General features: G+C 45.7%; 1 protein-coding gene across 3 annotated transcripts in view; it reads right to left on the bottom strand.

The window, feature by feature from the left end:
• LOC136588530 (trafficking kinesin-binding protein 1-like) overlaps nucleotides 1–24,889 on the bottom strand; it is a 46,434-nt gene extending 21,545 nt beyond the window's left edge. The window contains exons 1-3 of one of the 3 annotated variants that reach the window (XM_066587830.1): nucleotides 24,798–24,889; nucleotides 21,269–21,546; nucleotides 17,323–17,517 (exon numbers count right to left, since the gene is read on the bottom strand). In XM_066587830.1, coding sequence (XP_066443927.1) covers nucleotides 17,323–17,517; nucleotides 21,269–21,546; nucleotides 24,798–24,817 — 493 coding nt within the window. In that variant the 5' untranslated portion in view covers nucleotides 24,818–24,889. The remainder of the gene's footprint in view (nucleotides 1–17,322; nucleotides 17,518–21,268; nucleotides 21,547–24,797) is intronic. The other 2 variants (XM_066587828.1, XM_066587826.1) reach the window with 2 other exon arrangements.
• Between the last annotated feature and the right edge of the window lie 209 nt (nucleotides 24,890–25,098).

Below are 25,098 nucleotides of genomic sequence, written 5' to 3'. Positions count from 1 at the left end.
TTCTTGAAGTTTCCGCAAATTAGATGGAAGTGCTGACATGTTCTGACCAGCTGATAGGAAGGGGTCAGCGATTCATGCCGCTTGTGCCAAATTCTGACCCTCCCATCTGCATGGTGCAACAGAAACCTGGATTCATCTGACCAGGTGATGTTTTTGCGCTGCCCAGTGATACAATTTGCATTCTTTTGTCCACCAGAGTCTGTGTCTCTTAGCAATGGTACTGGAGCCGACTGTCTGCTGTTATAGCTCATCCGTGCTAACCAACAAGGAGTTGTGAGTTCAAACTTACATTTGGCTACAGTTTGCTTGTGCATCGCTTGAACGTCAGAAGAATTCTTGACATCCTCCTCTGACCCCCTGGAAATATTGACTAAACTAGCACCGATGGCCGGGCCTCATTGGAAGTTGCTAAGATCGCTGGATTTTCCCATCTAATGTGGATTCACATGAAACAGATCCACGGAAAACTTGTCACGTGATTTTATGCTGCACTCCGGGGGGTAGCACAGGGAAACGCCAATCGTGAAAGGGCCGGTGCCTCTAGTAAGTGATGCCGACGATACCTGCTCCTCTGTAACAACACAACAACGAGCATCACTGGGACGAGTGTCGGCATCGTTTGCCCAATAGCTTGTCTCGTGTAAAAGGACCTCTAGAGGTTGATCGCAGATTGCAATGTAAAAACCTGACTGGTTCCCTTTAAGTGTTTATGGCTGTGTGTGAACAGAGTAGATCAATCCTGATGAATCCCAGATAGGTGGCTATACGGCTGAGGACATGTAAACCACATCTCCTGCACCCCATTATTATGACATGAATCAAAAGTAGTATATATTTCCATAATTTAATACTTAGTGGGGCTCCTTTGGTCCTAATGACATTGGAGACTCTCTGTGGCATACTTTCTACTAAGTTCTGATACATTTCAGCAGGTATTTCCCTCTATTCATCCTGCAAATATCTCTCTCAAAGAAGATGGATTTCCTGCAGAATTTCCGCCCATGGAAGCTGCCATAGGATTGCGTTAGAAAACGCAATCCTTGGCAGACAGCCACGATTTATCCACTCAAAATCGCGCGCAGAAAACAAATCGCGGCATGTTCTAATTCCGCACAGAAACATCGCTTCCCTGCCACAGGCTCTGCTCTGCGCATGCGCCGGCTGGCTGGCACTTTAAAGAGCCAGAGCTGCAAGAGAGGCGAGTGCCGCGCTGGTCCCTGCAGGGTCTCGGGTCGGGTCCCGCTGCGGGAATTCTCGCAGAGGGATCCGACCCGGCCGTGTGCTCGCAGCGGGATCCGACACGGCCGTGTGCAGGCGGCCTAAGGCTGAAAAAAATACATCACTCCATCCAGTTCAGCCTATTGAACTGTAATGTTGATCCAGTGGAAGAAAAAAAACCAATAAGGTAGAAGCAAATTTTCCCAATTCCCAACTCTAAATCTGGCAATCGGAATAATCCCTGGATCACCGACCCTTCTGAAATAATCCGTGACTATAACATGTAATATTGTAACATGAACGGTGTCCAGGTCCCTCTTATACTCTTTTAAAAGAGTTCTCCATCACCACGTCTTGAGGCAGAGAGTTCCATAGTCTCACTGCTCTTACAGTAAAGAACCCTCTTCTATGTTGGTGTAGAAACCTTCTTTCTGCGAAATCAAGGACTTGTTCAAATTTAAAGGGGTTTCCAGAAAAAAACATTGATGACCCATCGGAAGGATAGTCAACAATAGTTGATCATCGGGGGTCCGCTGCTCAGGATCCTTACCGATCAGCTGATTGAAGTGGCTGCTTCAGTAGGACTTCGTACATTGTATGCTGTCTGTGGCTGGTATGACAGCTCAATCCCATACACTTTAATAGGGCCGAGTTCTCAGGCCAAGCGACCAATAAATGTGACATTGCATGCCTGAGTACGTGAGAGTTGTAGCCTCTTCAGACAGCTGATTGCTGGGAATCCCGAGTGGCAGATCCCACTGATCAACTACTGATGAACTATCCTGAGAATAGGTAATCAATAGTTTACAGCCGGAAAACCCCTTTAATATGCTTCTATATAAAGTAAAGTAAAATCGCCATCCGCCGTTTCCTGCATTCGTTAAAGACGTTCCCTTAAAGGTGCTGGGAGTATTAATATGGCAGATGTCACTGACATATGGAGCAGCACTACTGATAGTATACATTCCATAAGCTCTACATAGGAGAACTTCTGAGTACCCTTTCTCTATACGGTCTTGGAGGGGCATCGTTTCTCCTTGCGGAGACCACCAAGGAGGTGTGAGGAGACCTATAGGCCGTGTACTGCTCCTCTGGGAAATGTAATATGCAAATAGGAGATGTTACAATATGTCTCTGCAGCGCCACCTATTGGAAGGCAGCTTCTATGTAAATCAATGTCCGACCTTCTAGCAAGACCTGTCAGAAGGTCGGACATTGACTTTTGGGAATCTGTCTTCCAGTAGGTGGCGCTGCAGAGGCATTATACCACCTTCTATTTGAATTTATATATAGTTCGCCCCATTATTAGCCGGGTCTCACATGACCGGATTAGAATTATGGATTCCGCGATCGACGCCCGAACGGATGATCCGCAGGCACTGAAAGGCATGTGGTTTCGAAGTTTCCTGTACACCTGTGGGTTCAAATTCCGTATACCGCAAGTGAAAGAAAAATCGCAGCATGGTCTATTTTAGTGCGGATTCCACACGGACAGGCTACATTGATGTCTTTGGATGCATGCGACCCGACGCCCATACATAATTAATATTGCGTATGATTTGTGCGTTGTGAGACGCACTAATCTCGCATGAAGATGAACCCCATTCTTTTGAATGGGGTCATACACATGAGTGATTTTTTTCCCGCACTGCAGGATGTCCTATCTCTGGGCGTGCCCTCGCATCTCAACGCCCATTGTTTTCAATGGGGTTGGCGGTAGCATCGCGCCACATGCTGGGAGCACGCGGGTGCAAGGCGATATCTGCCTACTGAAAACAATGGGAGACACTCCAAAATCCTCCTCCGCGGCTATCAGCGGCGATTTTGATCTAAAATGCCTTGCATCCACAGGCAAATCGCATGTTGGCGAGTGCGATAGCGAGCAGTGATTTACGTCCCGATATCGCACTCGCCCGTGTGAAGTTAGTCTTAGGGTTCACTCAGATTAGTGTTGGAGCTTCTTCTGTCGTTGGTTCTGTTAACCCTGGAATACCACCGTGGGTGAAAAGTCGCCCTACCAAATTTTCAAACTGGAGGCAGCGGAGCACTAATAATTTCTTTTATTACAATGAAACTGTGCTGAACTCTTATACGTATGATGATATACTTGGAAATGATTGTACAATGTGATGATGATGTGAACGAGTCCTCCAGCCTAAAGCTATCCACACTGCAACGCCAAGGATTAGGAGCTTGAAACCCATCACTCAGTTTGGACAAGGTATGGCATTCTCTAGACAAACACTATTGATCACCATGTTAGATGTGGAATTTCTGAAATCATGACCATTTATGGTGGACAGTGAGGAGCTTTGTAGCTTCTATGGGTTGCTGGGTCATAATGGGTCTAAAACTTCCATTTTCATGACGAGAGAAAGACGGAACCACTGATCAAAAATCTCTGTGGAGACCCAACCAGTGGACCCAACTGGGTGAGGTTTGGCTTTAGGCTTACGTTACAGTGATGCCAAGATTCTGGTCTAAGACATATTGAGCATCTGGAATTCTCTTTCCCATCTACTACGGGAATTATAGCTCAAGGTCAGTTCTCCCATGCGCTCAGGCCCCAAAGTCATATCTCCAAGAACAACTGGTAGAGACCTCTGGCTGAATGTTGACTTTGTCCAGCTCCATCTGATGCTTAGTGACCATAGATACCATATGTCATATGCCCCCCTCCACTAAGTAAAATCTGGCTAAAACCCTATATCTGGGTGCCAACCCATGTCCAAGGTGTCACTTGATGCTCAGGTGCCCCAATGCAAAACCAATATTAGAGCCACTACCTAGCCTATGTGCCATTTGCTGGTGTTTAACCATGTGAACAATCGGTGTTTAGGCCTGCTTGGCACCAACTCTGACTGCTACCTTTGCAGCCATTGTAGCTACGCTTCTGACCCATATAATGGTGGCCATACGGCCAATCACAGAGTTTTATTCAAAACAGATACAACTAAGTAATTGCTGAATGGAGGAGGACTAAGATTTGCATTTACTAGGGAGTTTGGGGGCTTTGGTTGTGTTCGTAAAGACCCTTTCACATGGCTGCTTCAATAAGTGATGGTGAATGACATTGGTGTTCTTTTAAATGTTCTGTACGTAGGCCTGTTCATACTGGGACATGTGCAGCCAACGAACCAGCATTAGCCCTTTCCTTTTGTCGGCTGATCGCCAGCATATTTATCTGGGCAATGATTGGGTAGAAGAACATTCAAGCAAATGTTCTTGCCTGGTTATTGGGCTGTGTAAAAGGCCCTTTATCCAGATCTCTACAAAAGGTAAATCGCTGTACCCGCAGAACAAATCCAACAATAGCCCCAATTGCTTCTAATAGTGAGGGGCTCTCTGTGACTTCATATGGTGTTCGGGTAGCTCCTTGAAGTTTCCTTGGAACTCAACATGTGATACTATCAAGAACACTGCCTATTATTGGGCAGGGCGAAGGCTGTAAGAACACACCCGTTGGATCATTAGAACATGTGCTGGATGGTTGCCCGGTCTTCTATGGAAGTGTTTTAATAACCGCGACTGATAAAAGTGCTGTGTACTTCTCCAAGTCTCCACAAAAATATTGACCTGCCTAATGTTGATGTTTTTGTGGGCACTCGCTATTGATTCTGAGTCAGCAATGTCTGCCGATTCAAACCTGTAAAAACAGGGACAGTGATGTTAAATACTCGTATGAAAAATACCAAGTATTGTAGGGGTTGATAACTTGATTGGCCAACCAGAATTATTATGAATGCAAGCTTCTCAGGACACTTGGCCACTTCTTCAGGTTTTTTTTCCAGCCCGACGAAGAGGTCTACTAGCCTCGAAAGCTTACATTTATCTAGTTAGCCCAATTACAGATCCAGTTTTGGATCCTGGAGCTTCAATTATGACTTTGCACTAGCACCAAGCACACATACAACATGAACACCGTACTCTAGGAACGTCCCATCTAGGCTTGGAAAGGTCTTGTCTGGTGAAGAAGTACATTGAAATTCCTTTCATATAGAATGCAAAAAAACCTGAAATGTGGATTTATCCAGCACAGAACTGAATGCGGAAGCAGAAAAGGGAGGACCATAAATGAAAAGAGCCTGGATTATAAATGATGAGATCAAGCAACGGGACAATGCAACCCAACGTATTCAGATGCAAATGGGCAATGAGCAGCTCTTTTGTGTTCCCAACCAAAACAACTGTGGGAAGAAGACAGGAGGTCCCGCCATGTAAAGAATAAGACAGGAGGTCCCGCCATGTAGAGAATAAGACAGGAGGTCCCGCCATGTAGAGAATAAGACTGGAGGTCCCGCCCTGAAGAGAATAATACAAGGATGAGACTGAAGTTACATTAATATGCAAGTGGAATACACCATGAACTCTACAGGTCATTAGTCAACCTGTCACTTCCTTGGACAAGCGAGCCTGGCCGCTGCATACCTCTACAGTCAGCCTTGTAGTGACTGTGGTACAGTTTTTATTTGTATCCTAGCTACCCCCTTCCCATTCATCTGCAATCACGCCCTCTAGTCTCAAAGTGTGATACCGCGTTTCCCCCAAAAATAGGACCCTGTCGTATATTAATTTTTGAGCCAAAAGAGGCACTAGGTCTTATTTTCAGGGGGAGGGGCTTATTATACTTTTCTCGCAGGCCAAGTCCAGGTCCCTCCCGCTGCTCTCCAGACCTCCGACGCGCTTGCTTCTAATAGTGGGAAATGGGATGTGTATGATCCCAGTAAAAAGAATAGGGTTCATGTCGTGCGAGACTTGTGCGTTTAGCAACACACAAATCTCGCACGCATGGCTTAGGGCAGGTCACACACGTGGATTTTGCTGCAGATCTGCAGTGGATTTCACTCTCCAGATGGAAGCGGGTGCAATTGATAGCGAAGTCCCACAGCAGAGCCTGAATTGCAGAGCTAAATACCGGCATCACAGATCAATGTCTCCATAGAAGCCTTCTGTTCTGCGTGGATTACATTTGTTAACATCTCATTCACTTTAATCCCATGCACATTTTCCATGCAGAACATCTGCAGCTAATACAGAACGCCATTGTTTTATTTCTCATGGCCCCCGCAGGAATCCGTGAGCGTGCAGGTCAACATTTATTTGTGTGCATGTTCGTATACCTTTGCACATGTATACTGTACATACATGTAGGTGTATGCAGTTCTATCTGTCCCGTAATTTGGGTCACCGTCAGGACCTGTAGACCACAGCCGGCCCCCACACTGTGATACATAAGTGTAGATGTTCTAGTAGGCGGCCCGGTTGTCTCCTGCCGATCGGGGCAGCTGGTGCTATCTGCCATGTGTCATTAGTGTGACGGCCGTGTTTATCAGGACGCGTGAGGAGGGTAAGAGACCTCCAGGGCTAGAAGTGAATTACTGGGCTGAGATAAACAATGTGAGCCGGTGCTGAGGCAGATGCACCAACCAAACCTCAGCTTCCATCTGTAGTCATATTCCCGGACTTAGCCGTTCCCTGACCTCATTCTCTAAGTGCTGCAGATTGTGTCTCTCGTAGGTACGGAGGACCCATTTCTTGATGTCTTTAGTCTGAGTTGTAATTTCAAAGAGGCCAAAACACACTTAGAACTCACATACAAAGCTGTGAAAAAGGATCTGCCGCCTTCCCAATTTTTTAAAATTTTTGTGTATTCGTCACACTTCAGATCGTAGAGGGGTCCTACAAGGCCCCTTGCTTTTATAGGTGCACACCATGGGACATGAAGGAATGCATACCGATTCTGGCACAAATGCGTTCATATGCGATTTTGGTTTTATTGTTTATCTGTTCCTTTAAAGCATGTGGATTCTGATACATAGAGTTCCATGGTGAAGGTTTTATGGGGTAGGTCACCTGGTCTTTCCCCAACCCATAGCACTGAGCCACTGTTGGTATGTCATGTGTTTTCAACCTCCCGACACTTTCAGATGACCATGGGAATAAAATTTGACGTTTTCAAGATATGGTGTTGGAGAAAACTTCTAGGAGTCCCCTGGACAGCTAGGGTCACCAACAAAGCTGTCATGGACTGTCTCAACCCAAAGGTGTCCCTGGAAGGCAAGATCGCGAGAGAGAGATTGACTTATTTTGGACATGAGATGATGGCGAATTCGCCAGAGAAAGAGGTGCTACTTAGAATGGCTAGTGGTAAATACCAAAGTTCTGACGTTCCAGCGTAGGATCATCCATTGCTGAACAGTGGACAATGGATCCTGTGAGCAGGGAGAGGACAAAGCCCTTCGGCCTACCAGAGCTACGGCCGTCCCAAAGGTGAGTGGAGATCACAAGGTGGGCAATCCCCCTGTGCCTTGGCTTGACCCCAAATACTCTCATCTTGCTACTCTAGGGAGTATTAAGGATCATCAGACCATTATTAACCCTTTCCAATCCACTGTCTGACGTCTAAAGACATTCTGATTGAAGGCTGTACAGCGCCGACGTCGGAAGACGTCCGTCAGGGTATTCTTACTGTATATTACTGGCTGCTCTGTTGTCGGGGGCCTCTCGAGCATGTCCCGTACTGCAGTACTGGCTCTAGACAGCAGATGCCGCCATTGTAGAATGGCAGAAAGAGAAAGCCTCCTAGGAAACCCTGAATCCAAAATTGGATTGCAAAGGGTTAATATTAGATAAGCATAATCCAAGGAATCATAAAATGCAGTTTTAAATGATGATTTCATTTAGTAAAAGGAAAATGCTGTTCAGCTCTACCTTGAAAAAGTACTCGCTGCCTTAGATGATGACCCAACCAGAAAAGCAAATTCAATTGACAATTGAGTTCAGTTTCACCATCCACATCCAGACATGATTAGTGCAAGAGGAGTTCAATCTAAATATCACTTATATAAAACCTGTCTGGCACAGCACTGCAACGGGGCATCTGGTTAGTATGAAATACCGCTACCTGGACTCATTCGTTCCATTCGTTTTTACACAGTTTATGGGGCTCAAGGTGATGACAGTGTCTCATTAAAGAGGATCTGTCAAGGCATAGAATCAGCAGGGCAGACTGCAACGCTCTTCAACCCCAGCCTTGCTGCCTCTATCCATGAGCACTCAATGAGTCAAATGGGAAGTCCTAAAAGCTCAATGGGTGGTGTTCACGGTCAATAGAATTTTGATGTGACCCATTGAGAGTGAGCGGTGGGGAATGCCCCTTTGACACATTGAATGTGCCAACAGCCAGTTTAAAGTAGAATTCGCCTGAGCAAAGGGGGCTGGTGGGATATATTATAAAAAACATCATAGGGATACAGCCCGCAAGGCCACGGCTGCAGAGCACTCCGGACAGTCCCGCTGATTCTATCTCATGACAAGTCCCTTAAGTTCTGTGCCTCTTGTGGAGTAAAGTTACTCACGTAGATTACTGCATCATTCACAAGTGGGGCTCCGAATTCAGGGCCACACCTAAAATCGACCTCTATCCAGCTTCAAAAAGGCATACCACTAATGTTAAGCGATTATTGAAATAACAGAGTCGGTCAACCCCAGCCCAATTTTTAAAAAAATGTGAATTGAGACTCACGATTCCGACTTCCATTAAAAGCATTAAGAGTGAAAATGTGGTTCTCTAATCTGGCCTCCAAAATGTTCCTTGAACACCACTGGAGGCGGTGATGGTGGTGGTGGCCGGGGCCCGGTGGTAAGCGTCGCTGCCTTGCAGTGGTTGGTCCCAGGTTCAAATCTCCATCAAGGTCAGACTCAAACCTAGAACTCCAACACTGCAAGGCAGCAATGCTAAGCCAGCCAGCATACATGTCCATCCTGCTCCAAGCAGAAAAATGAGATTTTTTTTGGCGGTTTTTGCTAAAAATCAGAACAGAATGATCAGATTTAGCCAAAATCGGGCAGATTTCAAATCACTCGGTCGATCACAAAGAGCAACCCTGCATATTACTCCACTTTCCTAAGGCCCTAAATGAAATATCAGCCGAGTAATACCAGAGCAGGGGCGTTATCATAGTATATCTAGATATTTGCAGTGCGATACATAAGACTGCTGTATAATAATAGAGCCTTAATTCACGGCTAATCTCTTGGGGTGCACCCTGCCTAATCTCCGCAGATAGTTGCATCTGAAAAGCTGTTTTGCAGACTAATAATCTTCTTAATGAGCCTGGGCTGCGGCCATCGTGTCTCGTGTGAGCGCACCGTACAACCATACTTATCTGCCAGCCTGAGCTGCCATCTTATTGCCCGTCCGCCCACCACCCGCTTACAGAGGAGCTATTATGGGAATGGTCCTAAAAATACGGCGCTCAGAGTGGGTAAAACGTGCTGGCATGTTACCTCAACCCAGACTTCATTAATAGTTATTTGTAAACGCGCCATTAATTCCAAGGCGCTGTCCAAATGGGAAAATAGGGGTTAAGCTACTTTGCACTACTTATAAACTGCAAATACTACTACATATAACTACATATATAAGACAGGAACAGTAAACGTCCACTACACGAGTCACAAATTGATATAGAGGGAGAGGACAACATCCCATTAATAACTTCAGAAGGATCGGGATTATTCAGACTGCCAGATTTGAGTCGGGAAGGAGTTTTTTCCCTTAAAATGGGGAAAATTGGCTTCACCCTTACTGGGGTTTTTTTTGCCTTCCTTTGGATCAATATTGGGGGTAATAGGCTGAACTGGATGGAAATACGTCTTTTTTGGCCTTACATACTATGATACTATGACCCTGCTCCACAAGGGCTTTTGCCCCTTTTTCACGGAACGAGTCTCGGGCACCCAACAGCCGTCTCAGTGATGATCGCTCCAATGCTTTTATACAGAAGCGATCATTAGTCAGTAAATGGAGGCAGAGCAAGCCAGGGATCGTTTCGGTCCGCCCGCCTCCATTCACAGTAAACAGGTAGTCGTTCATAGATGAACAACGGCCTGTTCATACGGAACGATGCAATGCAGACCAATTAGGATTTTATGGTCTGCATTAAAGATCCGATTAGCAATTTATCGCCAATTGGTCTTTCATTACATTCTCTGTGATCCCTCCAATCTTCCGGTTCCAGGTCCAGTTTTCGGCCGTCCAAGATAGCCAACGCAATCTTCAGACTACCTAATCCCAGCAGTGCATCGATAGTGTTAGATACCAATGCACAATACCTGGTCTCTGATTGGCCCTAGCTGATCACATGATCAGCACTGGCCAATGACAGAGCAATACACAGTGTGCATTAGGTAGTCAGAAAATTGCTGCGGCCATTTTAGCCAGTCGAAAATGAGGCCCAGAACTAGCAGATTGGAGGGGCAGCAGAGAACAATTATAGTTAATAGAACTAATCCTGCCTGGACAGAACTTTGTCCTGAAACTAGAGGGTCACTTTAAAGTGATGCTCCTTCTATTCACACGTTAACTATATATTGGGCAATTGCTCATAATACAATTCCCTGATATGCATGGAGTGCCTACAGGTCCGCACGTCCCTGATTGAGGCGAGCATGACACCATTTTGACTTTTTGATCGAGTGCAGCGCTGCTGGTTATGTGATGCGGAAGTGGTGCAGATTTTGATGCGGAAATGCTGCAGAATTTCGGCCCCGTGTAAACATACCCATAGAAATGAAAGCTGCGCTGTAATTGGCTTCTATGGGCAACAAAGAGGGGTTTTTTTTAGACAGCTCTCATAAGAGCGCAGTGCCGGACTACTTCTCCATGGCCCATCCTGTAGCAGACCACACTTAGTGGAAGGTTATTACAGTCCGTGCCTGCAGTCGTCTGTACACCCTTCTATACCCAGAAGCTTAGGAGCCGTTAATCATTTTGCAGCCAGTTAGGACAAATCCCTTCCAACAATAAAGAGGTCTTAAGACAAGTGCATGCAAAGTAAGGAGCTTCACATGAAAGGATCCCATAATCCTCCACTCCCCTGCCTGGCGGCTACACGAAAACCTATGTCATGTAAAATGTGAGGGTTGGGATGTGATGGGAGGACAGACCCTTGTGAATGCTTATCCCTCCCCTCTCTTCCCACTGATGACCGTCCTCCATTGGTGACGTGCGGCCTGTCACATCCACAGCTCATGATCTGAGAGACAGAACGAGACCTCCAGGCTGTCACTCAGGAATCCGGATAAACATCTACCCAGCCAAACAATGTGAGCAGACCGTGTGGAGAGTGCGGGGGAAACAACACCGCCGCATGCACCCATGGAGGGTCTACAGGTCCATATTCTGGACACATGGTACACTGCCGTATGGTGGCCCCGTAATCTCCTCCAAAAAACTCCTCTGTACTGCAAGTCACACTCATCTATTCTATATGCCTCCATGTAAACTCATAGGCACATACAATAGATCCCAAATACAGCCTTGTGCATCAGGGATGGAATTGCAGGCATCCATATTGTGAACCCTTGTATTTTTCCAACTGTGCCCCCAAGTATTATGCCAGCTGCCCCCAACTAATTACTTTGCTCCATACCTCCCACCTTCCAATGAATAAAAAGACGGACGATCCCCGGGGCACATGGAGCCTGCTCTCATTTTCTACATTAAGCCATGCCTTCAACCCAACTCTTCAAATTAATAATGCTCCTCTGAGCGCCCTGAAGTCAACGGCCTACAGATATGTCCGGCTCCATGCATAGCACAGTCCAATGTGTCCTCCGTCTCCTGCTCTCAGTAGGAGTGCCTTAGAGCAGGAGACGGGGGATGAGACCTGCATGAACTGTATGCCCTTGATTGTAACCAACTGTACCTACACCCTGAGGAGGTAGATACAGTTGAAATCAGGACACCATGCATGGCTTCCAGGAACAGCGACTAAAAAATTGGGACTGTCCTGTTGAAATAGACACAGTTGCGAGGCATGTTTGCCTCAATTGGTGTTCTAGTGCTGTCCCAATCTTCCAGGGTCCAGCGTTATCTAGGCAGCAATGACTGAATGACTGATCATTCAGTTATTGAGGACGTCACCTCCTCCGCCTTCCTCCCGGGTCGTGGATACCATGGAAGACGTTGAACAAACAAGTGCGGCACCATGCCCTACCTAAACACGGGCTCGGAAGCAATCTCCTCCATTAGAGGTACAAGGCGAATGTGAATGAGACCTTAAAAGAACACTGCAGACATGACTGATACACGGCGTTAGGTCTACTGCATAGTCTGAAAACCTAGAGGTTCGACATGGCACATGGAAAAATGTTTGCACAGGGGCCTCCGCTAATCTTAATCTTACTTTGGAAGCGGCAGCTGGAAGAACATCCTGCTCTATACTGCCGAGGGGCAAGGACCCTAGAATGTCTGTCTACAGATGGTGGTCACTTTTGGTTTAGCTGAAATGAGATAAGAGGGAGGAGGGAAGGAATTTGCTTATTTTTTTTCCCCATGGAGCATTGCATGGTCTCCTTACACCACTTGAATCTCTTCAATGAGAACCAGTATACCCCTACAACTTTTCTTTGAGAAGACAAAAAAGGAAAAATGTTGGTCTGAGGGGCTTTCACATTAAGGAAGAACATTACCTGAAGCTCCCACTCCTCTCCACTGTTATCTGTACACAGGGTAAAGTACTGCCAGCATTATATACAGTATGTGCAAATATAAAGGTAGGAATAAGGTTGACGCTTTATAGTGATAAAATGCATTATGCTGACACTTTCCAATTATTACTTCCGCAGACCACATAGAGCACATAAAGCCGGATGAGAACCCTTCCTGTAGGAGCTATAATGGGGACCATAATGTTGCAGCTTGACAATAAAGGACAAGTCACGGACATATTTACAGGATCGGACCACCCTCAAAGAGTACTGGAGGATCCTTCGTGAGCCCAGTCTATGAAACAATAATGGATCCGAGTGTTTTGCAGAAGACAACCCCATTTGGAGGCAACTTTGGAGCCAATTGCTGTCCGCTATGGTCTATTTCTTATGGGATGGTCACATATAACCTGTCAGACATGTATATCTGGAAATGTGTAGAAAACAACACCGCATGCACGAAACCTTCATGTAATACAAGCACAAACCTAATCTAATCTGCTATTTATCGTCCCCTTGATTCCGTGCAGAAGTCACACCTGCACCTCACTCACGTTCTCCTAGTGTCTCCACTGACAACAAGTACGAAGTTCACTTACCTGGACAGCTGGCTTCCTACACCCTCCTTATTAAGATAAGGAATAAGGAGTGTACCGCTCTCATGAAATGGTCATAACCTCTCACTGACTGTATACACTCGGCACCCCATCCCCCATAGTCCCAGGACACACGCCAACTGGAACATAACACAACAAGACTTCACCAATGGCCACCAGACCAGAACGGAGTAGATGGCAATAGACCGCTCCAGTTAGATTAGTATTAGTGTAATTGCTCTTGGTTAAAGAAACAATATACTTGAGAACAAGAGATCTATAAATGGCTGACAAAAGTAAAACAATCTTTTGAGTAAATCAAACTTTATTAATTTAAGGGACTGTCGCTTTGTAAACTATTGACGGGGTGTCCACCGGATAGGCCATCAATAATAGATCAGCGGAGGTCTACGGCCCAACAATGAGCTGTTTACTGGGCTGGTGTGCTCATGCACTGCACTGATTTCTGCAGGAAGCAGACAGCTCTGTTCCCACTGCAGTGGCCAGTCTTGGTATTACACTCAAAGTTTCCATTGAAGTGAAAGGAAAGTTTGCATGTAATACCAAGTCTGGCCACTGCAGTACAAACAGAGCTGTCTGCTTTCTGCAGAAATCAGTGACATGCACGAGCGCACCAGCCTGGTGAACAACTGATCAATGGGGGTCCCAGGCGATGGATGCCCCACCGATTTACTATTGATGGCCTATCCTAACGGTAGACCAACAATAGTTTAAAACTGGACAATCCCTTTAAGTTCCAATTCTATCCGACTCTTGGATATTCTGTAGGCCAGTTAGCCAATAAACGAGTCTTTGAATGTTGGGGCAAACGTTCATGCCTGATATTAAGGCCTGTAAGGGTACTTTTACAAGGGATGAGTGTTGGCAGCTTAAGCACCAGACAGCCGCCCAACAATTATCGCTCCTGTACTGAACGGAGGTGGAATGCGCCAAAGATCTCTTCCGGCACCATTCAAAACAAACAGGAAGTAGTTCATAGATGAGCAACTGTCTGATTAAAAGGGCCGATTCTTAGGGGAGCTACAAATCAAGCAACTCTGACAAGTGAGCCATTCTCACACTTGCTTTGTTGGGTCCCTTGTTTACTTGTGCCGACAGTCACCTGTAATCGCTTTTTTGCGCGAATACTTACCTATGTAAACCTTCACGGTCTCTTCATTCTGCACGGTTTCACAGTCTCTGAAGAAAATGATTTGGTACCATGTTAGCCGGTAGAGCAATGATTCTTGCATAAGTGGAAAATATGAAAGGTCTGAAGGAGATCAAGAGGGATGTCCTCTTTCAAATCATTAAAAGTTTGTTTTTTTTTCCTTTTGCTTTAAAACTTCATAAAAATTCAGAACTTGACTTGTAATAATGTTGCCACCCACTAGGTGGTGCTGCATCTCCTTTCATGTGCAGGTTGAAGGCGATAAGACACCATAAAACTGTCCTGTGCTCAGTGGACTGATTTATGATGTATGTCTCCGCTCTGTTTGTTGTTTTAAGTTTTGAGTGCAAAAAGTCCCAAATTTCTGTGTGTGAACATTTATTTAGATCAAGAGGAATGTGTTCCCCTCCCCTCTTCATCTGTATGTTATAATTATATGCCATCCAAACTAGTTTCATTTAACAGCCTGATGAAGAGGGCGCGATATTTCCCGAAAGCTCGCTGTAACATCATGCATTTTTGTTAGCCATTAAAAGGTATCATATCTACAAGATTGCTTGGTTTCTCTCACAGTCTCTGAAGACACACAAAAGAGCAGAAACAGAGCAGGTTCCTTATGACCTCTTACACCGCACCATTTCAGCCAGATAATGACCGCTGATCTATGATAAGCGTTCCTTCACGTATCTTCAGATACTTTGTGTTATGCTGCGTGTACACAGAACGATTATCGCTCGCAAAACCGTTCGAACGAGCGAAACTGAATGATAATCGTTCAGCTTAAACACAGACAGTGACTGAACGATGAACGAAAATCGTGCGCTTGTTGTTCGCTGTTCCGTTTTGGCTGGCACAAAAATCTGTGTTGGTTCAGGCACTTAACGGGCAATCTAAACAGGATGCCCGAGTACCAATGAGACTCATGAGATCCTCGCTCCATGTAAAAGTAGCATTACTCGCTAACACATACTTTTTTCAGATACCTCATTATAGCCGCCTGATGAAGAGATCTCAGTAGTCCTGAAAGTTGTTGTTTAACATCATTTCCGTGGTTATTTTGCTGGCCGTTATATAAGAAATCATATCTGCAAAATTATTATGCTGTTCCTCTACAACTCCGCTGGGGGCCTCTGCTGCAGATCCGCCCAAACATCCTGCATGAAGTAGCATGTCATGCTGGAGGGCATGCAAATAAGGAAGATGGACAATGTCTTTTCAGCGCCACCTATTGGATGGCAGCATTCCTGCAAATCAATGTCCGACCCTTTATATTTGCAACAATGACTGGGAATTGAAAGCCAAGTCAGAATCCATACACAGACAGCTGTTTCAGGTTGTTTGCCCTGCATCAGTTTGCCAAGACAGAATCCTACTACACATTGATGAGGGGCAAACACTCCATATTCCGTATTTGCATATATTTCCCAGAGGAGCATGAATGGCCTTATTAGTCTCCTCACTCACTTTCTAGTTGCTCTCTTTAAGGGATGATGATACCTGGAGAGCATAACGGAATCGGAACTAATATATGTCCAGTGCCTTTCGGTTCCATCATAGGATGGATTTGTTTACTGCCAGTTTTTCCATTTTCCTGTTCCTATGACGGAACAGAAAAAACAGAGACCCGAACGCAGATGTGAAAAAAAAACCTTAAGCGTAAAATACTATGATGATCCCGCAGCGGTTTACAGCTGTGAACCCAGCCGCGACCTAGCGTGGGGCCGCAAAATTGTACTTCGCAAGACTGCGTACGCACGCAAGTGGTCATGCACAGTACACCCGTTTTTTTTTTATTTCCCACCCCATCACTTAGCGATGACGCGTATACCCGCAGCCCATACGCAATGTATATAAGTGACAATAGAGAACAATGGGCTCCATTCCATGTATATATGCGGCAAAATAAAACATGCTGCATTCTTTTTTGCGCTCACGGATTCCAATGCGCTGTGAGTGGAACTGCGTAAGGCAAAGTAATAGATTGCTGCGAGCTCTCGCAGATCACACAGACATACAGAGCCCACGTAATACGCAATTCCATGACGTTCGTGTGAGGCCGGCCTTATTGACAGCAATAACAGTTGTGCTGACAAAAGATTAACTGGAAACTTGTGCAGAATTTTTTTTGTGCCCCATCCCCCCCCCAAAAAAACAAGAATATGTATTGCAATGATAGGCTGATAGCAAGACAGCAGCAAACCCACACCAGAACAGCTCATAGAATAAATACAGCTCCAGAACCAAGCTCGTAACAAATACAGAACCAAGTCCTATTTAAATGTGGGTTTCAAATCAGAGTCCGCTGTCAGTGCTGTGACTCACCAGGGTCAGAGCGGAGGCCATTGCTGCAACCCATGGTGCTCGTAATTGCAGGGGCAGCTTTCATTGAAATCAATGAAGAAAGTAACTAAACCAGGTCCAGTGAATCTATTACAGAATGACTTATTGTTAAAATGTTAGTCTGTGCCCGGAATACCCTTTTAAAATGAAAACTGCAATACCTGACACAGCCATGGATAAAAGTGGCGCTGTTTTTGAGGGAAAACAGCAAATACACAAAACGGCAACCCTTTCTTATGTTGAATCATGCATCAATATTTCCTTGCCTCTTTCCAAGGAGGATCCGACACAGGAAAACATCCAACCAACGTGGCTCTTAAGCAGGTGCCCTATGATGAGGCCATGGATTCGCATCCAATTAGGGCAACATGGCATTGGTTGTGTTTTCTCCCTGATCTCAAGTGGGTTTGTTCCCCAGCTTGAAACCATATTGATCCTCTTTGAGGCTGGTTATAGCGTACACAGTGTGCTGAAAAAGTGATCACATTTCTGTGAACTTACGGAAGTACTTTAAGGTCTCCTCTATCTGCTCAGGAGTGAGGCGCAGAGGCAGCTCTGGCGGGAGCAGAGGGGTGTGCAGCCAGTCATCGTGTTCATACCCAAACATGGTGTCTGCCCGCAGGGTATAGTGCGGGAGCTGCTCCTGCAGCAGGCTAATGATCTCCACCTCTGGGACATCCCCGCTGGTGCACACATCTGGAGGGGGAAAAGAAAGGGTTAATAAAAGATACCACGTAAGATGTACTACTCAGCAAATACATCATTGGTTATCAGCAATTTTCTAGCATACTTGGAGTATTAGTGACTTAGTCTTTTCAAGATCTCTGCTTGCTGTCAGTAAATGAGCACCGTAGGCATGCAGTTGGTTGCATTTTAGAGCTCTGATAACTGTTTCTTCAAAATGAGGTGTACACTTGGGCCCCTCAATGCAGTACATCGCATGCCCAGGAGAGAATTTCAGATGGCTGGCATTCACTGGGAGCAAGCAGAGATCTTGAAAACAGCGAAGAATGGATATACAAAGTATATTGTTAAATTTCAGAACGCATGATTATATAGAAGGAACAAAACATCATTTGCTAAAAACGGGAAACCCGTTAGGGTACGTTCACACACAGCACAAGCTGCACCAAAATGCATGTCAAAGCCTGCGGCAAAAACTGCACCACTGGTGGGGACTTTGCCGCTGATCTGCAGCAGACATATGAAAGGGTTAATTCTGCTACGGCTCATTAGCAAAACCACCATTAAGATCCACACTAAAACGGCTACTTGCAAATGTAGCTGTATGTTGGTTTTAGCACGTGTTCACATCTGCACTGGAGGCTCCGGCACAAAACCCCAGACGAAATATCTCGGCATGCTGTGCTATTTCATCCAGTAAAATGCTGGGTGGCGTGCCGGAAGCTCGAAGGACCCGTTATAGTCAATGGGACACTGTACGATTATAGCATATCACAGGATGATGTCATTATACAATATATCATACATGGCTAGGGGACTATGTAACAACACTGCCCTCTGCTGGTTAACATGGATATTGCCACCGTAAAAGGGATTTAGTGGGAAAAGTATAGAAATGATAAAAATGGAAGCAAGCTGTTGCGTTAACCCAATAAGGACCAAGCGCCATAAATTCACATAGTTGGTCCTGGGCTCTAATAAAAATATGGCGTGGAAATAAAGCTGTTGTACCAGGAGCAGGTCGGGTCCTCAGCTGTTAACCTCTTCTGCCTTCACTCTTGCAGCCTATGCGCTATGTAGTGACTAGAGAAAGTAGAAGTGTCGCTTTCCTATTAAACCTGGAGATCACGGGACTGCTGGGTGCCCCCTGCCAACGCAAAGCTGCAGGGTGTTAGTAGACCCAGACCAGTTCTGCCGGCGACTACTGTCCCCACTCTTATGGATGCCTCAGTTACAGTGGAAAATTGTGGATTTTTTTTTTTTTTTAAAGAATGTGAATCACCCCCAGAGGTCTTATATGAAGTCATGGGGGGCATATGTGTTAAAATAGTTACAAAAATGAAGTTAAAAATTTTATTATATTAATATATATATATATATATATATATATATATATATATATATTTTTTTTTTTTTTTTTCCCCTAATAAAACAACAATGGGAAGAAAAAAATCTGCGAAAAGCATTATATATATATATCTATAAAGCTGAAAGCCCTCACTGACTCACTGACTCACTCACTGACTCACTCACTCACTGACTCGCCAAAAGTTCTCCAACTTCCAGATGTCGTAGAAACATGAATTTTGGCACGAGCATAGATTATCTCCAAAATAGGAAAAGTAATTGGGTCCCAACTCGATTATTCAATTCTAGCGCAAAAGAATTGGCGTCGATATTTAATGTACATAATCTAAATCTCTCACTTCCCAATGTCATAGAAACTTAAAACTTGGCACGAGCATTGATTATGTCATAAATAGGAAAAGCTAATGGGTCCCAACTCGATTATTCAGTTCTATGCGCAAAAGAATTAGCGTCCAAATTTTACGTACGGAATCTAATTCTTTCACTTCCCGGTGTCATAGAAACTCGAAATTTAGCACGGGCATTGATTATGTTATAAATAGGAAAAGCTAATGGGTCCCAACTCGATTATTCAATTCTATGCGCAAAAGAATTAGTGTCCAAAGTTTACGTACGGAATGTATTTTTCTCACTTTCCAGTGTCATAGAAACGTGAAATTTGGCACGAGCATTGATTATATCATAAATAGGAAAAGCTAATGGGTCCCAACTCCATTATTCAATTCTATGCGCAAAAGAATTAGCGTCAAAATTTTACGTACGGAATGTAATTTTCTCACTTTCCAGTGTCATAGAAATGTGAAATTTGGCACGAGCATTGATTATGTCATAAATAGGAAAAGCTAATGGGTCCCACCTCGATTGCTCAATTCTAAGCGCAAAAGAATTAGCGTCCACATTTTACGTATGGAATCTAATTCTCTCTCTTCCTGATGTCGTTTTATATAAAGGAAACGTTGCATGGTTACCTCCCCATGGTGTTTCCTGGGTAACACAGAGAACTACGCAAAATGGTGAAGTAACCACGACTTCAGAAGATTTCCGTGTGAACACCAGATAAACACCAGTACCAAATTAACTCGGGCGAAGCCGGGTATATCAGCTAGTATATATATATAAATATAAAGAAAATAGCCCTATAATGTCACAGGGAAGAAAAAAAACTGCAGCAAAAATAATTTTAATCAAGATAAGTGTTTCTAAAGTTTTTTGAAAATCAGATAAAAATTAGTTAATATTGTGTAATGCAGCCAGTGTGGACCCACCGTGTCACCGACTGGTTCGCCTTTGGCCTACTGCTGAGGGCTGCACTATGGGGTCACCTGGTTTGCATCCTTTAACTCCTCTCTGAGTGATCTGGTCTTCGCTGCCGGGCACACCCAGGTCGTTTTCCCAGGAGAAGCCTTGGTGCAGTGACAGCAGACCCATGTGGACCAAAAGGCACTGAAGTGTGGTAAGACAAGGGCGTAGTCGGTAGACAGGCAGAGGTCATGCAATATGGGCAATCAGGCAGAAGGTCAGGACAGGTGGTAATCAGGCAAACTTTAGTCAAGAATGTGGCTGAGGACGGAACAGACAACCTCCTCAAAGAGTCCTCTTGTATACTTACAGCCTACGTGTACCAAAGGGAATTGCAGGATAAGCAGTTCCCTAAAATACTACCTTTTCCCAAATTACTCCTGCTACAAGAAGAAGCCATAAAAAACAGAGAGTGCTCATGGGTATTCTCAGAAAAATGGACAGTTAAAACCGGAACCAAACGGAAACCTTCCTATTCTGTTCTGTCACCCAAGCGATCCAGCGCTGCAGCCCCGCGGTACTTCTGCTTTAGAACGGACACCACGTTACCGCTGCAGCCAATCGGATGACGTAGCATTGCCCTTCAGAACTCCTGCATTATGGCACCGAGGATGTCATGCCGATGCCAGGAGCAGAAATCATGCGGTCTGTTCCAAGACAAAGAATTGGAGGACAGCGGGATTGTTGCGCTGGGGCTGCGGACAGGCGAGTACTGACGATTTTGTTATTTTAAGCCCTGTGCCAAAAATTATATATTGTAATGGACAACCCCCTATAAAGGGATTCTGTCAACAGGCTCAGCTGAGCTCCGAGTCATGGAGGCGGGCGCGCAAGCTTCTCTCCATCTACATCATGCCTTCGACAGCTATCTCTCTTCTTTAGCGCATAGGGACAGAGCTGTCAATCTGCATGCTGCGGGCGGGGTGAAGGTGGCGCAGCCCGCCTCCGTGACTCGCAGCTCAGCTCCCAGTCACACTTCACAAGCCTGGTGTATCCTCCCCAAAATATTTCCTACATTCACTAACATTGCAAGAGTGCCACCAGAAGTGGCATAGTAAGGCTGGTGGTGGCACCAGGTGACCATATGCCCCCTCACCTGTGATTGTAGAAGCGTCTTTGACATGGTGGCAGTTTCCCACTGGTGCAGTGCGCTTGTCATCGTCCTGGGCGCTGGGTTGGTTTTCAGGTACTTGGATATCAATGGAGAACGCTGGTGGGTATCTGGCAGCCTCCTCACACAATTCGGGGGGGTCCAGCTTGGCAGGAGTCACCGGAAGATGCAAGATGCCATGCACTGACGATTTGAGGAACCCCTGCTCTGGTAGGCAAAACAGATAACCAGGCCTCTCCTGGGCCAGGCCACCGCTGATAGCCCTGTGCGAAGATAGACAAACATGGTCAGGACTATAAAAACAAACTGATAGCAGAGAACAATAGCATGACACCGCATTTTCACCTCTAATGAATAATTACAAGTCCAAAATCAAGCATTACTAGGCTTTCCGAGAGTTTGGAAGTGGGCGGAGCTAACCGTGATTGACAGCTATCTGTGTATGACTGTACACACAGGGAAGGCGGTCAGTCACGGATAGGACCGCCCATTGGACTGTTCAACTCAGAATCAGCAGAGGGTTAAATACAGTGTTATTACAAATCATCTCCCCGATGTAAGACCCCCATAACTGCCGTTTAATGACACGCAGATACAGAAATCTGATATTAACGGAAACATAAGCTCAAAAATTTACATCTAGCAAAACGGTCTACCAGAAAACGTCCTTGTTGCCCATAGCAACCAATCATAGCGCAGCATTCATTTCTCAAGCTGCTGAGGTAAAATGAAAGCTGCGCTGTGATTGGTTGTTATGGGCAACAAAGACCTTCTTATGGTAGACCGCTTTGCTAAATGAGGCCCAAAGAGTTTTATTCTGCCGTAGTCATCGCTGGAGGGATATGAGACAAATGGCTGCCAACGAAGATGGGAGAGCGTTTGGGGTGTTGACTTTCACGTCCATCAGTCTGTTATACATGGGCAACGTCATTTTCGAACAAAGTTTTGTGAAGATCAACCCAGCGGGCGCACAATTCGTGAGTGGTACTCCGATTTTCAGGAAAAAGATTACATCCGTAAGCAAAAATCATCCGGCCGTCCACCAGTAAGTGTGGAAACCGCAGAGCGCGTCCGTGCAAGTTTCAAACTAAGTCCTCAGAAATCCACTGCCTGAGCGAGCCGAGAATTGGATGTCCCGCCACCGACTGGGTGGAAGATTCTGCGCAAATTTTTGTGAAGTTGTCCCCACTGATTGTGATCGTTACCGGCCATGAAACCGGACGACAAAGTGCGGCGACGTTCTTTCTGCAAGAGTCTGCAAACTGTAATGGAAAGTGATGGTTTCATGGAGTCGTTGGCGTTTAGTGATGAAGCCGCCTTCCACATTTCTGGCAACAAATGTAATGTCAGAATCTGGGGGGGACCCATCTGTCTACGTGGAGCATATGTTTTGCGCTATAACCCGTTGGAAAGTGTCCGGCCCCTTCTTTACCATGGGGAAACAATCCCGGGGATTCCGTACCTGGACGCTACAGATATGGCTTCTGCTGCAACCGGTACAGGAAATCCCAGGTTTCACCTACCAACAGGATGGGGCTGAAGCAATTGAACTCTAATCTCTGGCGCTGTCATTGAAGTGAATGGAGTGGTGGCAGACCTGTGCGACCTCCGCTCCATTAACTCAGAGACTGACGGACCCCGATCAGTGAAGGTTCCAGCGGTCGGATGCCCACAGCATAAAGTTATCCCCCATCATGTAGGTAGGGGATAACCTTATAAATTGAGAGCTGTGCTTCTTATTGCGGGCACAGCTTCCACTAATTTCAATGAGAGCTGCTCCTGCAATTATAAGCGCCAGCCGCTGCACAGGGGTTGAAGCAGTGCTTCCGCTCCGATCCGGTGTATCGGCGCTTCCTGGATGGTAAAGGTACCGTACAGTCCCATGGTGCAAGCACTGACTCCTAGGGTGTACAAAAAATAAAATAAACAGTCTTGGCAGACCGTTTTTGCGGTGTGATTTGCCATTGGGTCCTCATTTTACCGACATTGGAAGAACAGAACCTCAAAGGGATTGAACCCACAACCTTCAGGTCTTGAGCGAGAGCTTAGGACTGCATTTCTGTTGCCATAACACTCTGCGCCACACGAGGCTCTGCTTCCTGGGTAACCCCCTTTAATATGTCCACCGATAAGTATGTGAGTATTATGGTCTCTAATGCCCCCTTTACACGGGGCGATTCTTGTTTACCTGAGCAACCGAGCTGGTGACGTCATCACCTGCTTGTCCGCGCTCTGCCTGTTTAGACTGCACGAGTCTTGTGGAGAATTGCGCAGTTCTCACTCACTTGTCGGTCAGTGTTTCACATCCCTATGAATAAGCCGGCACCGATTGAAACTGAACAAAGAGCGAGAGCCTTACGATTCTTATTCGTCGTTCGGTTGTTGGATGCGTTTAAACGAACAATTATCGTTCAGCTGCGCTCAATTGAACGTTTTCGCTCAGTGTAAATGCAGCCCAAGGGTCCTTTTACATGGAATGGTTATCGTTTAGATGGTGGGAATCTGTACGACCTGAATGACGAACGATAATTTATTTGCTTACCATTTGGATCGGGCAGGCAGAAAAATTCAATGCCAATCGGCCTGTCCAAACAGGCAGTCGTTCATCTATGAACAACTGCCTGTTTACTGTGAATAGAGGTGGGTGGGTGGGCAGGAACGATTCCCAGCCGCTCCGCCTCCATTCACAGGAGCGATCAGGATGACTGCTGCGAGCTTCTTCGGTGTAAAAGGGCCTTTAATTGAGGTTAGTTTAGAGGCCTGGCGCCCCCTATATCTCTAGACCAGAGCTGCCATAAAACATATGTTCTCATACATAAGACTGTGTAGCCTAGGAGTGGGGAGACGTAGAGTGTAAGGGTAGTGGTGCGAGAAGCTGACACTCAGGCAAGCGGTAGACGGTGTTCTGTCTCGGCGTTGAGAGTGTGTGGTTGTACCATCCGCCATATCCAGCTCTCTCTGCACCATCCTTGAAGCTGTGAAAGTAATACCGGACTGTGTGCAAGTAAAAGATACTTCACACAAGTAGTCTGCTCCCAATTATATGCTGCCGCACCGACTGCTATCTAAGTGGCTGTGGCCAGCGATATCCACAGACTGAGGATATCCAGAGTAAGCACCCTCGTATTACACCCCTCTCTCTGAACTGACCTGTTGTTGAACCTGACCAACCCATTATAGTCAAACCCCCACCAAGCTTCTACAGACGGACGGACAATCAATGAGCGGCGGGCGCTATAAAGCTACATGGGGGAATTAATCAGGACTGAATTTTAGACCTGAAAGTTTGAGTAAAAGTTAAATATTGTCGGTGGAGATAACTTATGTTCCATCATATTATTGATTAGACCACCTAAGAAAGGGGCTGCATAACTACTTCTCTACCTAACAGTTAAAGAGCTCAGCGGGAAAATATGAAATTTGCCAGCATCTGCAGTGAATAGGAGTTAGAGATATAAAGTAACAGGTTGGAAATGACGCTTGTAGAGCGTCATCATAAACAGCCCTTACTAACCTCACAAGCTTGTAGTGCATGTTTGTACCAGGAGATTGCTTCTGCTGCCGATACCCCAAGGAGGTGGCTTTATTTTCCCTTTTACATCTTGGCAGTAGAGCAGAAACAACCTTCAGCCGGAGAGACTAAAGAGCAAAGAGCCAGCTGCTCTCCAAGAACCTGGTGCGGGAGGAGGAGCGGAGGCCGAGCACACAATGGGAGCAACTCTCAAAAGACTCATCTGACAAAGTATGTATGACCAAGAGGCTACCACACAACCTATAGACACTACAGCAGTAGTTCTTCAAACTTTTAGCATTAG

This window comes from Eleutherodactylus coqui, chromosome 13, assembly GCF_035609145.1.
Source record: "Eleutherodactylus coqui strain aEleCoq1 chromosome 13, aEleCoq1.hap1, whole genome shotgun sequence".
Taxonomy (NCBI): Eukaryota; Metazoa; Chordata; class Amphibia; order Anura; family Eleutherodactylidae; genus Eleutherodactylus; species Eleutherodactylus coqui.
This window is presented reverse-complemented; position numbering and strand designations above follow the sequence as displayed.